The sequence below is a fragment of the Canis lupus genome, chromosome 6 (genome assembly GCF_048164855.1).
Source record: "Canis lupus baileyi chromosome 6, mCanLup2.hap1, whole genome shotgun sequence".
Taxonomy (NCBI): domain Eukaryota; kingdom Metazoa; phylum Chordata; class Mammalia; order Carnivora; family Canidae; genus Canis; species Canis lupus.
Window position 1 is genome coordinate 71,093,997 of NC_132843.1, and position 15,450 is coordinate 71,109,446.

At 38.5% G+C, this 15,450-nt stretch overlaps 1 protein-coding gene across 5 annotated transcripts in view; it reads right to left on the bottom strand.

The window, feature by feature from the left end:
- Positions 1-1,224: 1,224 nt before the first annotated feature.
- DTL (denticleless E3 ubiquitin protein ligase homolog) overlaps positions 1,225-15,450 on the bottom strand; it is a 48,504-nt gene continuing 34,278 nt past the window's right edge. For 2 of the 5 annotated variants that reach the window (XM_072831144.1, XM_072831148.1), the window contains exons 14-16: positions 10,948-11,780; positions 8,798-8,907; positions 6,854-8,695 (exon numbers count right to left, since the gene is read on the bottom strand). In XM_072831144.1, coding sequence (XP_072687245.1) covers positions 8,809-8,907; positions 10,948-11,780 — 932 coding nt within the window. In that variant the 3' untranslated portion in view covers positions 6,854-8,695; positions 8,798-8,808. Of the gene's footprint in view, positions 5,876-6,853; positions 8,721-8,797; positions 8,908-10,947; positions 11,781-15,450 lie in introns of those variants that run through there. The other 3 variants (XR_012033190.1, XM_072831147.1, XM_072831146.1) reach the window with 3 other exon arrangements.

The following is a 15,450-nucleotide window of genomic DNA, read 5'->3' on the forward strand; positions in this document are numbered from 1 at the left end:
AGCTCTGTAGAAGGACAAAGATGTTCTGGCTTTATTTAAGCTCTCAGCTTCTGAACTTCTCTGCAGCAATGAACTACCCATTTTTCAAAAAATTCTCTTCCCTGGGTTCCTTAACTCATGCTTTTTGAATTCTCTTTACTTCATGGTCTGCATTCATACTGGTTCCCTTCCTTCTTCTCCATGCTTGTTGCAACTGCTCTGCATTACAGCAAGTGCAGGGGTGGCTGGTGTTGGTGGTGGGATTCATATAGTGATGTGTTGGCTCCCCGGGGGAAAAAGGCCCTCATTTGTAGCTTTTGTCTATTCCATGGTGTAAAGACTCACCAGGACCAATTTCAAGCTACCAGCATTTTAATGACCAGCTCACAAAGTTCTTGAATATTTATAATTGGCTCTCATGAGCATACATACCACTAGATATGCAGAAATGAGTAAGATCAGTTTCACATCTAGGAGGATACAATGTGGTAGAGGGAATATGGAAATAATTCTAAGACAAATATGGTAAGCACAAGGCTTGACGGAGGGGCTGAGTGGAAGGCTTAACTAGGAAAATCTGTGAATACCTCCCATAGGAAGGTAGAGGGTCTGAACTGAACCTTAAAAATGGTTACATAGAGGAAGGGCTAGTGGATCAGGAAGACTAGGGCACCAAGAATGCGGGGTACCAGAATGGATTTTGCCACTAACTGGTTTTGTGACCTTAGTCAAATTGGTTAACTTCCCCAGGCCAAGATGGTTTCTCCATCTTGAAATAAGAATTTAATTTCCATGGTCCATTCTGCCTGGATTTGATGAAGGACCTTGGGAAGAGAAAAATATGAGTGGGGAAAGAAGGAAAAAGGAAGAAATGTACTTAGTGTGAAGCTTTTAGGAGGTCAGATACTGCAGGACCTTCTCTTCTAATTAGTCCTCCCTGCTAACTTCTGTCTCAGTCACAATTATGAAAATCCCAACCCCATGTCTGAGTGATTACATGGTTTGCTGAAGGCTCAGTTCTTGCCTTTTCAGTAAATCCTGACAGTATATGTGGATGCAAGCCAGTTCATCCTTCTGTGTTGAGGGAACAGAGGAGTTTCCTTAGAAAGTATTAAAAAGAGCCCACAGACTTGCCGAGTACCTCACTCCACTTGAATCAACTGTCACTATCAAAACTAACTAGAATTTCCCCATCCCCACGTCTTGCCTATTAGAGAACTTCTGCTTCTTCTGGAGAAAAGAATCTCTAGAGAACTATCTGATCTTTATTCCTTTTCAAAAACTTTTACAAACATCATAATCATAAAACAGAAACATGCATAAAACACAAATGTAAGACATAATTATAAAGCAAATACAAATACATGTAACTACCAAGCAGAGGAAGAGAGAACCTTGCCATAACCTAGAAGTCCTTGCTGTGCTACTTCCCAAGTACAGCCTTCCAGAGGGATCCACTATCTTAATTTATTGTTTAATGATTTGCCTCAGATTTGCATTTTTTGTTAACATCTGATATGAAGAGAATCATCCTACATGCATCCCCTCGTTTCTTGCCTCTTTTGCTCACCATTCTAACATTCATTCAGGTTCTGTGTAGCTAGTTTATTCTTTTTCATTTCATGGTTAAGAGTGTCTACCATAAGCATCCCAGTTTACCCATTCTACTGTAGATGGATATTTGGGTTGTTTCCAGCCTTTGGCCAGTATAAACAATGCTGCTCTGAACACCTTTCTTGTGCCCAGCACATGCAAGCGTCCTTAGGGCACAGGGGTGGAATCACCTGGTCACATGGTATATATAGCCTCATCTCCATTCTTTCCCCTATATTAGTGAGCAAGGCTTTCTCTTTTTCTTTTCTGAAGTTTGTCCTCTCCAAGAAGTAGTATCATTTCATTTATTACTCAGAGAAGAAATGTATTTGGGACATTTTGAGAGTTCTTCTTCTTGTTCAAATGTGTGCAAAATAGAGAGCATGTATTTGAGTAATAGAAGGCCAGGGACAAGTTTCTTTCTCTGAGGCATTATAGTATGGGAATTAAGACTGTGGGCTTTGAGTCAGACCAAATCCACAAGCTGCTGGCTATGTATCCTTGGGCTAATTACTTCTTTGTGCTTTAGTTTCCAGTCTCCCAAAATGTGGATAACAAATTATATCCACCCATAGATGGATATAGGGTTATTGTGTACATTACATCAAACAACCTATAAGTTTGATCAAGAGGTTTATTAACTTGGTCTTTAGGGAGAATAAGGAATGACAGGCTTTCAAAATGCCTTCAGGTTGTATAATGAAGATACATACAATGAGTTTGTCTCTAGCATTTATGTAGAGCCTAAACACTTTTCCACTTCTTTTTGGAGCAGCTGGCTAGAATAGGTAAGTAAGATACTGCCAATGGCCACAGAACGGAGTGAAGTGAACTGGCCCATTTAGGAATCAAATCCACAACCCTAGCTTTAAGCACTATTCAACTGAGTTCAGTTGGCAACATAACATGAAAAAGGAGAAAGTGAATGGGACTAGAAATACTGTCAAAGTAAACACAAAGGCAAGAGGACACTATAGGGTAACTCAAATTAACAAGCTGCTCTAAATGGCATCCTCTCCTTGTGCAATTTATTGTATAGGAGAGTTGGCTATAACAGAAACCATTCCTAATCATCAAAAAAACACATTCTAATTTTCCTTATCCTCCAGACTCTCCATGTATAATTCCAGACTTTGTTGCTTACATCTCTTGGTTTTAGGATATAGTTTTCCAAAGCTAGAAACTTAATTACAGGTTCTACACTTCAAGGCCAGTACCTAATTGCCTAATTAGAGAGCTGAGAAATGTCTAGCATAACCACCCTCCTTCCTACCAGGAAGTTATTAATGAAGTTATTAATGTTCACTTCTACTTGTTTGCTAGTCAACCCTTGTGAATATATGGATTTTTGGATTCCGAGTCTCTTACTCCTACATAAAGCTATCTAAATTCAATAAGACTTTTGAGGAAGCAGCATCTCTAACTTGACATTAATTGGTGGGTCAAATAATGACCATTACAGGGACACCTGGGTGGCTCAGAGGTTGAGCGTCTGCCTTTGCCTCCGGAATTCTAGGACTGAGTCCCACATGGGGCTCCTGCATGGAAGCCTGCTTCTCCTCCCTCTGCCTGTGTTCTCTTTGTGTCTCTCATGAATAAATAAATAAAATCTTAAAAAAAAAAAAAAGAAATAATGACCATTACAGAGACAACAATGACTACTGGATTTTAATTATTTCAGTTCCTGTACCACTATTATTTCAGTTATACTTAATAAACCCTATTACATAGCTTCCTATTAAATAACTCTTAGAAAATTATGAGTACATGGTAGGCTATAGAAAAAAGGTGGAAGAGATATTAAAAAGGGGAAGAGTGGTTCTGAATGATTATTGAATGATGTGGTATGACAATATTCGTTAACTTCATGTCAACACAGAAAGGCCAGATGGCTTATTTAGAGCTCACTATTTCGGTAACATGTATTATCTCGTAGTATATTGCTGGGGGAAGGGCTGATTTGTATAATAACTATACTTCTACACTATGATTTGAAAAGTGAATAGGCTGATAACAAAGCAGCCCTTAACATTTTCATTTGAATTGATAATTTTGGCACCAACCATAAAGGGGGCTGAGCACGGTGGGACTGTTTGCAGAGGTGCAGGTGCCAGCTTCTAATAAGAGAATACCACATTCTCTAAATTTCTGCAAATTTGGAAACCAGGGTCTTGAACAACAGCAGTGGCAGCATAATTTGGTGCTTGGATGCTAAATGAAACACCAATGTTGGGTTTGTCCACCATAACATGAAAGAAACCTTCATGGCTGGTATTTTGACACTGATGTGACCCTGGCAACAGGTATTATTGGTATCAAAAGAAGCCCAGGGAAGAAGCTCATTAAGTGAGAAAAAAGAATCTAGAGTCTACAACATTACTCCTCAACCAAATGTTTGAATCTTGCATCCTGCAAAATCAGAGCTACTAAGAGGGCAACATGGCTTGCTCTGAGCTTCCTCTCTTACATGCCTACACACTGGCCATGGAACACAACAGCCTAACAAGTGATCAAGAGCTGGCACCCAAGGCCGGCCAGTTGCAGCTTCCTCCCTAGAGGTGAGCACACATTAAACAATATAGCAGAGCTGGTGGAGGAGAGGAGGGCAGCAGTCAGGAAATAGAAGTGTGGGCTCTGTGTGAGTTAAATGCTTTGGCTTGCTTAGGAATCTAGGAGACAGATTTGCAAATTAGAGCCTCTTTGCACACTGGCTGAGACCACATATGAAATAACCTCTGTAATTTTCATGTGTACTTGGTGGGTAAAAATCACGACTCTCAAACACTTGCGGAACTGGAGTTGTTTTGTTTTTCTAGAGGTCTACTTGCTCCTTCAGAAAAATGCTAGGACTGGGAGGCTCAGGCAACATAAAGAAAAAAAAAAAAAAAGCTTCCCAGGTGATTCTTACTTAGTTCCCATACCTCTGAAGACCATGGCTCTAGAGGAAAGGGACTGAACAGGAATGAACAGGAATGAGTTAGAACTGAATAGTTAAAACCTTCATGTCCATTTATCAAATGAAGGATAAAATTCCTGCTCTCCCTATCTTGAGAATAACAGCTAATGGTAACTGTCCAATAAACATTAGCTATTATGTGCCAGGCACCATCCTAAAACCTATATTCATACGATAACCATGCAACCCTATTTTATAAATGAGAAAATTGATTCACAGGTAGGTTAAAGAACTCACCCAAGGTCACATAGCCAGGGCTTAGATTCAAAGCTAGGCAGTTTGGTTATAGAGATCATGTTCTTAACTATTATTCACAATAGAATAATTCATAAAGAAAATAATAAAAACATGCATGAGAAGAGCATTTTACTTTGAAAAGTTCAGGTGCCCTAGGCAGTTGTTGAATGAAGTTCTTGGAGGGAAGAGTGTGCATTGCATCTAGACAGCACTTGCTACATTAATAGCTGCTCACAAACAATTTCACTCAAAGGACTTGAAAATTTGATCTTTGCCTGTTTCTCTTAAATGCTGACTTTACCCAATAAAGTGACTCCTTTGACAACGGAAAAATAAAGAGAAGAACTCTGCAGACCAGGTGCTTCACACAGGGCCTGGCACCCAGGTGATGAATAAAATGTTGACTGAATTGAAAACATTCTACTCAAAGGTATTTTGAAATGTGCTATTCATAGTCCACAAAATGACTTGAATGCAAATTATTTAGAATGTCAAAACAGGAAGGGGCATATGACAAGTTAAGGAAATTAAAGAGAAATGAAGTATAAATGGAATACTAAACCTTTGAAATTCAAAATAAAGAACCTGGTTATATATCCTTGAAGTCCTCTTTCTTGGTTTAGCCGGGAAATGGGAGGGATAAGCTTTGGGGATGGAACAAGCCTGTTCTTTAATAATATAATACTTCTTATTTGTGTACTATGTGCTTGCTGTGAGCCTACTGATCTGAACAAGCTGCTTAATATGCTCAGGTGATTTTTTGAAAAGGCTGACTTTACCCTACACTGTTTCCTAACGACCACTGTGCTTTTTTAGCAGGCACTCAAACATAGCTCAGAAGTAAAACAGGTTTTTCTACCACTTTAGACAGAAAAAATGGGTCCCTTATAACAATTTGCACTTGTACTCCTAGCATCAGATCTCATAAAGCAGTAGACGTACCTCATGTCCAATGTAATGTTATGTCTGGCCTCCCTGTAACTTTCAACCAGTACCTAAAGAGCTAATGCATAGGCTTTTCCATAATTCCCAAGAATTTAATGAGTGACTGGTTATTTCATGATGTGGCATTATCCAGACCTGGGCAGCCAAAGGATCTCCTATGAAGACCTGTTGAGAAGTAGTGAGACTTGATGAGCAAGAGCTCACTGGGCCCCCAAGTCAGCTCTGTAATTGCCATAAGAAGGACAATAGCTCAGTTTCTCCAGCACAACATCCTCAGTCTCTCTTCTAATGCACATCTTTAAAATGCTGTGCACACTGCCTAGTTGTGGAAAGGATTCTATGAGACTCAGAGCAGTATGAAAGGAAGTCCAGACCCTCTTGGGACTAGGAAAAGCAGAAAAACAGACCTGAGAGCAGCAGTTTAATCTGCTATGATAGGTCTCAAAAAGCATGTGTTGACCTGATATATGACCTATACAAGGTCATGGCCATAGGTTAATTTGAAGCTGGGGGTGGGGGCGGGTAAAGCAACACACACACACAAACCTTAAGAAGTTATCTCCAGACGTCCATATTGCACAGTTGAGATTTTTAAAAATGATTCTTATACAGGGTGTTCCAAAAGTCTTAGTGATGTTTTAAGCTCTTAGGGCTGGAGATGGGGTGGTGAGCTGAACTCTCCCTCTGTCAGTCTGACAGGGGTAGCTACAGATGGTTTTGATTTATCATCAGTTAGATGTGTAGCCCAGATTAAAGGAAACATTTTAAAGGACTAATTAGTCAACCCTCACAAAAGTAAATTAAGGGCCTGTGTTGAAACAGCCAAAGGAAACTCTAATACAGCACTGTAGCAATAATGCTTGGAGTGTATTCAAATGGAAAAGCTTGGGCTGGAAATACTTGTTTAGAAAAAGAACTACATCACTCCACCCTACTTCATCAAGTAATCCAAGCCATCTTAAACACTCAAGGTCTGACCAAGCAAGAAGTATTTTATTAAAACCTCTTTCAGCCTGAACCGATCATATCCTTGGGAATAAACAAATTTTATTCACTGAGCAAGTGGAAAGGATTCTTGATTACTACTATAGTTCTTTAGTGTCAATTGCTTCTAGGTTAATGCAAAAAGCTCAGAAAAGGATATCAGATAAGGTAAAAAGCTTTATTATTCAGGATCAGTTCAAAGTCTGACACTGACAGAGGCAGGGATAATTATTATCTCATTACATTTGACCTTTGGCACCCATTTGAGGTACCAGTTTTCCAAGTGGGACATGTTACAGCCGGTAAACTCTCAACACAGTTTCTGGCAGCCACATTTACCCCAATTTTACTCAGTAGAGCTGTTAGATGTTCAAGGATACAAAGAATATACTGATCTACTTTAGTTATCCTTTTTTCTCCCCTCATTGGCTTTCAAAGCAAAAAGATAGGTAGCATTATTAGAAGATGTGGTCATTAAATAACATCTTTCCACAGCCTATCATTAAAAAAAAAAATCAAACACTAATTATAAGTAGAGTTTCTAAATATTCAGTTAATGCTATAGAGTGCTTTGTTTCAAAAACAACAATTTTGTGGCTTCTCTTTATTTATTTTTCTCCTTGGATAAAACCATAGAGAATCCATTTTTAATCCACACACATAGTTCTGGTTGGTACAAGCTTAACTTACAGTAATCAAAGGAATTAAAATTTGTCATTAAAAACAGATTTTTAAATTATGACAAGAATATGAATAAAATCTACATACTCCTCAGGGATATGGATAAAATAAATCAAGTTTCATGATTGCTAGGGGATTTCCCTCCCAAAGACACAGTACATAGAAAGTACATGAAGCTGTGTCTATGAGGTTATAAAGGGGAAAAATAAAAAACAACAGTTCATTTCAAGACGATTGATATGTAACTGCTGATTAAAGAGAAGATGTTCAAGATATTTTACACATTATTAACTTAGAATCAATCTAAACACCTTCTATATTAGATATTTAGAGAAATTTCCATGACTTTTCAGCTCAGGGCTATGCTAGCGGGTTATTTTTCATGTATATGAAGAGAATCCAAAAAAAATCAAATTAAAGCCAAGAATTATTTTTTGGGTTCTGGATTTTTAGTTCAGAGTTATGTTCTTTTATAAAAGTATCAATAAGATATCATTATTTTTTTCTTAAAATCTGATGACTTATATTCTTAAAAAGTTGCAGCCCCTAGAGAACTGAATTCAAGTTGAATTCAAACCCCAACTTTAATGTCTGACTACTGATTTTATGAGTATCTTTGTCTAGTAAATGGCAAAAATTGTAACCTCTTATAGAACATGATGTTGGGTTGGTACCATAATAAATTGCTTAGTATAAAGAGAAGAACCTTAAGTCTCATATGGGAGATATATTTTGGGGAAAAAAGACAAGTAAAGGTTTCTAGTGTTGTTCTCCTAGTTTCTCCAAAGGGGTTGACATTGATCAACTGCTCTTAAAATAAAGATGATTTTAACTTAAGAGACTGTATTTTTAACACTGAACACTGAATCAAGATAAATGTACTTATCTGGTCACATTTTTACATACGCTAAAAAAACAAAACAAAAGAAAATCCAAAAGTGTAGTGAAAAGATTATATAAACTTTAAATGAAACTATATTTGTTTGAGGCAGCACAGATTTAGGGCTCCTCAGCAGAAGACTTCTTCAGCAATTGGCCTTCACAGACAGGCCCCCTGTCATGACCAGCAGATACTTTCCACTGTGCACCTACAGTCTCAGAATAGCAAGAGACAAGTCTTGCCTTTGCCTCTATGAACTGGGATGTCATTATCGTAGGGAAGAGGCATAATTTAAAAAGTGAAGACTACTTGTTCAAAAAGTTACAGAGTGACAAACTTACTTTATGGAATTTAAACACAGCATTCATCCCGAGGAAGCTGCATATAAGCTATGGTAGAAGAACCAGAGTAGGTAAACTTCAGAGTTGAATGGATTTTCTCTGAAAATGAAAAAACGGTAACTTTCTTAAACATCAGAGTTATAGAATCACTCTGCTGCATTTTTTGTCTTGTTTTAATGGGCCAAAGTTCAGTTAACTCACTCAGATTAGATCTATAATTCTGTTGACTGTTCAGGACTGCAGTAGTCATCTTGGGATTTTCTATGGAAGTATGTACAGATTTTCCTCATGGAGCTGGGAGTAATAGTGACCTAGAAAAAGAAAGTGTAGACTTCAGAGATTTTCTAAGATAAAGTTAAACCTCCTACTAGGAATCAAAGGTTATAATAATCCTCCTCTTTGAAATAAGGGAGTAAAGGAGTAAATCACCACTCCAAATTTACAAATAGGATAGCGATTCAAATGGCAGCTGTTACTCTTTTCTGAAGAAATCTACTATCATCATGCACATAAGAAAATTCTTTTAAAGAAACTTTAGCTTCAAAGACTGAAATTATAAAACCAGAAATATATGAGGCCAGCACACTTATTTTTAAAAGCCTTTAAAATTTACACATTAGTGAAAACAATTATTCATTGAAGTTATTTTTCTGCTAACACACAGCTGAGACTCATTCCTCTACAAAAAAAAATAAGAATTTTGGTTAGGGGCAAAAACAGATACAGTGATAATTTTGAGAGAAGAAAAGAAAGACTCCTTATATTTGGGTTTTCTCTTTTCTTTTCTTTTCTTTTCTTTTCTTTCTTTTTTTCATGTTCTGTAGCAAGGTCTTGGTTGGGAGTTTGTGTTCAAAGTAATCCTTAAAATATTTCTAATTTATTTTCCCTACAATTATGGGATAATTCATGGCTTCATGATAGTAGGAGGGGGATATGAACACTTATTAAACTAGAACTGGCCTGATGTTATCTCCACCTTCTGCCCTTTAGATTCTTGGATTGGATTTTAATCATTCTACCACCTTCTCCTTAACACAGAGCAAGAGCTACTATGAAGCACAGCAGAACCTTCCTTAACCCATCTCACCTTAGCTTGCAAACTGATTACCTGAAGCTTTCTACTTCTTTTGACGGGTGCCCATACTCACCCAATGCTCACAGCTACTTCCCCCTCCACCACTTAATAATGAGTCACTTGCTTTCTAAAGTTCACAAACCTATTTTTGCCAGCAAAACATGTTTTTGAAATTAACTTAAATATTATGCCGGTCAATGAAATGAGTCCAAAAAAGTTAAGTGAGACCAAGCTGAATGTTTAAAAAGTATAGATATAAGTGAATTGCCAAAAATATTGGTGTAAGATGATTGTAAAAGAAAGCCTGGGGAAAATCATAAAAATCTGGAAGGATTCTGCATTTAAATTGCTTTGTAAGTATATAAGTTTCACTATATTTTGAATAATCATAAACTATAATTACAAACTGGAAATCTATTTATGGATGTTGGCAACTTGCCCATGAATGTCAGCTTTATCTATAAAAAGGGGAGGGAATCTATAAAAAGTTGTTGCCAGGGGCTGAGGGTTGGTGGGGAAAATAAAAAGAAAGGCAGGGGTGGGGTGGGGAGGGAATAATGTTAAACAAAGAGGAAGATATCATTGAATTGATATACTAGAGGATGATGAAGGCCATGAGGAATTAGGCAACAAGGCTGAGGGGTATGGACCGTAACAAAAGGAATTTTTTAAAAAGATGTATTTATTTCAGAGAGAGAGAGAGAGAGAGAGAGAGAGAGAGAGAAAGTGAGAGGACGCACCAGGGCAAGTGGGGAGGGGCAGAGGAAGAAGAGCAGACTCCCCACCAAGCTTGGAGCCTGACCTGGGCTCGATCTCACAACCCTGAGATCATGACCGAGCTGAAATCAAGAGTCAGAAGCCTCATGGACTGAGACACCTAGGCACCCCTGGACCTTGACAGAAGGCATTTTAATGGGAGCAAATAGGGTTGCTAGATAATAAAACACAACAACACCCAGTTACATTTGAATTTCAAACAGATAACTTTTTAGTATAAGGAATTTTTAGTAGAAATATGTCCCATGCAATATTTGTCCTGAATTTTTATGTGCTAAATCTGGCAACCCTAGGTATATAAATATGTTAATAAAAAAAAAAGAAAGAAAGAAAGAAAGAAAGAAAGAAAGAAAGAAAGAAAGAAGGAAGGAAGGAAGGAAAGAAAGCATCCTGACTTCTGAGAAGGGACTTGTGCCTGACCTCTTCAAGTTAGGGCATGTATCTTCTCACTGGCCCCTTTCTAGTTACGAAACACATCTTCCCATCACAGCTGACTTACCGGACCTGGAGAAGTCTTTCCGCTCTGTCTCCTGGAATTGGGGGTCTGGGAGGACGGACTTCGTGGAGATGAATTCTCAGCCTTCCGTTTGGCTGCCATGGCCAATAACCAGTTTTTATTCTCTGGGGAGCTATTCTCTTTGCCTACCACCTCAGACCCTTCTCCACAAGATCCCAAAGGAAGAGGTAGTGTTCCACAGCTTTCTGAAGCATAAGGACTGGCAGGAGAAGGAGGCTCTGAAATACTAATACTAGCTCCTTCAATCTTGCTTGGTTTGGTAGGAACTAGAGAGTCCTTACCAAGGTCTTCCTGGTTACCAGCAAGGCAGCACAAATCCAAATGAAGCTTTTCAACTGGGTCATCAAGCTCAGTCACACAGTTGCAACTCTTCACACACTTCTGTTTCACACTCTCCAGACAACTTGAGTCTAGCCTCCTCTTTACTCGATTTCTAGACTCTGAGCAAGCCACTGCTTGGGATGATTTCAGACTCACAGGAATAAGGGCTTTTCTTGGAGATGTGATCTTGGTCTCAGAAGCCGGTGGAGTGATGGGTGGTGATGAGGATGGTGTTCGGGTCATCCAGTTTCTAATGGACATCTTGAAAGATGAGGGTGGTTTTGGAGAGACAGAGGAAACAGAGCCTCTTCTGCTGATGGGAGACCGAGATTTGGCAGGAGGGGTTTTAATAGAGAATGTGGGAGTATTTGAAGGAAGAGGGAGGTCTCCTGCACAGCTTGGAGCACAAGCTGCTGATGATGGGGAGGAAATGGATGGACTGCTCTTTACTCTGGGGGCTTTGGCAGGAGTACTCTGGCTATTTGTCACTGTTACTGGGAAAAAAACAAAACAAAACAGAGGGTCACAAAAATCAGAAGTGAAAGTCATAGAAAATTCCTGAATTCTCAAGGAAAATTAGAGCTAACTTACTCTTATAGGGATGGATTTCCCAGTGAGTAGATTACACAAATCACTGGATTCTTACCACACCCTTGCAGCATTTTCCTTCCCCTTTCCTAACAGCCTCCCAACTACTGTTGTAAAACATACACTTACAAAAATCTAGAAAATACAGAAAAATTAAAAGAAAAATTTCAAAGTATCGAGGTAAATCACTTTTAGCATTTTTCTATACTTGTGCATGTAATATATACATTATACACCTTAATTTTTTTCTATATGAAAATAAGACCATAATTTGTATACTATTTAGTAACATGCTTCAAGTAGATCATGAACATTTCTCACATTAATATAGACTTATACTGTCATTTTTAATAGCTAACAAGTATTCTTAGGTAACAGTAAGACATTCAAGGTTATTAATATATTTTGTTTTCATAAGCAACGTTGTCATTAGGATTCCTGATAATACTTTTGAGTAATGCTAGGGCAGAGAGGCACTGCACAGTGGCTCCCAAACAGAAGTGTATGGTCTAAAATTTGGCACAATCACTTACTATTGACTTGAACACAACCTTCTACCTCCTCTGCTTCAGTTTCCGATCTGTTAAATGGAGAGTTTTTCATCTCCACAAGAAATAAATTACTTGTTAAGGTTATTAGGCCTCACTTGGTTTTCCACCTTAATTTACAAATGGCCATCTTCCACAAGCCAAAGGATACCAAAGAACATTTCAGAAACTAACTGCTTGCTCTCAGTAAAGCAAATCAGTGGATAGAACTCTTCTCTATGTGTCCTGTTTCTTATTTATAAGCAATGGCAAGTTCCTGAGGCAAATTCATATTAACTTCATGCTTCTTTCCCCTTAGGCCCCACCAAAGACAACTCTGTATTTTCTTACTTTCCTTCTGAGCTTTTTAGATTTCTGAAATAGTGTTCCTGTCTCCAATAACAAGGAAAGGCCATCAGTTTATTTCTAAGTCACAAACTCTTTGAATTAGAACTCTGATATTTAATTCAGTTTAATTATTGAATTGCATTTATATGCAATTGAATTTAGGATGAGCTGACATAAAAATACAATCTCTTCTTTTAGCTAGAATACAGATTAACAAGCACTAATTTCAGGCATTTAGTCACCCTGTATGTTCTATCCTGTGCTTTTCACTAATCAAGCAGCTTTGCCTTGAGACAGAGAAATTCTACAAATGGATTTTTGCCTAAAATTTCCTGTCAACCATATGATTAGAAATGGCCAAAGTGATGCCACTCCTTCAACAAAGATCATTCGTGGAAAACCCTAAGGAAGTTAGTGACAGGGACCTGTCGCTGAGCACCTGATCATAGTTCTTGTACTCATGTTCTAGAACTCGATTAGTTATTATTTCAGAAGACAGAAACTTTCCAGTTGTTTCACTCAGTGCAGGTCAACAGTCACTGCACAGCCCCTATCCTATAGTCATCAGTTCCGTTAAAGTGGCCTGAAGGGTATGGTTAAAGCAGAAAGCCCTAAAATAGTATGGGTCTTAGAACATGCAGGTTCTAAGGCAGGATTAGGGAAGAAGGAAAAGCCGGGTCAGGGACAGCTGGAACTGAGCCAAGCAGATATCTAAGTTTCTGATACTTGAGTGGCAGACATCTGAAGTGTTTATTAAAGGTCAGCAAGGGATCTGATGTGGTGGAAAGCTAGGGCATTTTTCCTTTAGGATGTTAAAGTGAAGGAAGGAGTGGATCATGGGGGTTCAAAGAGAAGAGTTTGTTAGCTTTGAAGAGTAATAAAACTCTGGGCCAAATTTAAAACTTGAAAAAAAAAAAAACAGTAACTAGATTAAGATAATAATAGTTCATGGTAAAAAAAATTCACAGTTACAGAGGGGAATAAGGTGAAGAGTAAAAAGTCCTCTTTCGAATCTTCTTGTTTTACTTGTGTTCTTGTGCATCCCACAATTCTATATGCCTAATAGCACACACAAAAGTATATCATACCTTAAAAACCCACCAATAGATTATTACACACATACACCACAAACACATTCTGCCATTTACTCTTTTCTCTTAAAAGTGTTATCTTTTTCTCTGTATCTCTTCAAGTACATTAGATGCCCTGCATTCTTTTTAACAGCTATACAGTATACCACTATATTGATCCATTGATTTAATACAACATGCCCTCTAGCACATCATCTACTGAATCTCCACTGACCCTAAGCATTGCATGAGATCAGATGACACGGTAGTGCAGACTACATTACTATCCTAAAAGCTTCCTGAAAGTCAGTTCCTTTGAGGAATTACAGATAGCTTACCAATATCAGTCACTTTGGAGCTTCTCTCTGTATAAGGGTTTGCCATCTGGCCTCACTCTACCTTTTCAGTCATATCATGTACTCTGCTACTTTAGGATCCTGTTACCGGAGACTACTCACTGCTTCCTGAAAAAGCTGCACACTGTCACATTTCTGTCTTTGTTCATGTGACTTTCTTGCCAAGCCTGCCCTTTCTTGGCCAGGCAAAAATTCTCATGTATCAGGCTCCGATGACATTGTTAACTTCATTGTGAAGAATCCACAAGCTTCTTTCATTGTGAAGAATTCACAAACTTCTTTCCTGCTCTCCCACAGGAAGTAGGTTCCTTTTGTTTATACAGCAAGGAATAATGCTTATAAATGTACCAAAGCTTTTGTATCTGCCTCTTAGACTAGACTGTGAGCACCTAGTGGGCAGGTAATGATGATTTACTCATTTTTAGGTCTAGTGCCCCTGTAGTACCCATCAAGGAATTATTAAACAATTTTTTGTTAAATGTCATTACTGCTGAGAGGGATGATGGTGAGGTTCCAGGCATCAAAAAACAGACTCTAAGTATTCTGCTGACTGGTGAGACTACAGCCAGCACATGAGATAGAACAGGTAAGGTTTCCTTCTCTTTAAGATAAGGACAATCATCTTTGTCAGTCAATAATGCCTAGACCAGAGGTTCTCAATCCTGGCTACAAACCAGAATTACTTGAGTTTTATAAAAATACAAGTACTTGGCCCCCATCCCAGACCTACTGAACAAACCTCTGCGGACGCAGAAACTTTTAAAAAGCTTCACCACTGGTTATAATGTACAGCTGGGGTTAAGAACCAACCATTCACCTTGACAGTGCTGAGATTGCTGGCTGAAATAGTGAAATAATAGTAAGCGATAGAGCAGGTGCTGCTGGGAAAAGTAGGGCAGAGGGAAAGGGGGCTATGCCTTGGATTTAAAGCCTTATGGCTGGTGTGTTTTTAAAAAGGCCAGAAGAGAAGACATGAAGCTCAGGACAGCAATGAAAGGTTGGGTAGCAATTAGAAGCTGGGAAAACAGAGGACCATAATTTTCAAAATGGCAATGTGATTAGCAGCAGTCAATCTGTTTCTGGAAGGTGCATTATAACGGGTTGAATAGCCAATGTGCCAGCCTTTGGCATTCACACATGCGGTTGGTCTGTAGAGGTCTTCAGAGTAACTCTAGCAGCACCCAGAAACAGAGAAATCTATGTTGGGTCATGAACTATGCCTTCCGGTGTTGGGTTCTAAGGGAGACAGTACTGTAGAGTGCTTCTAAGAATGTG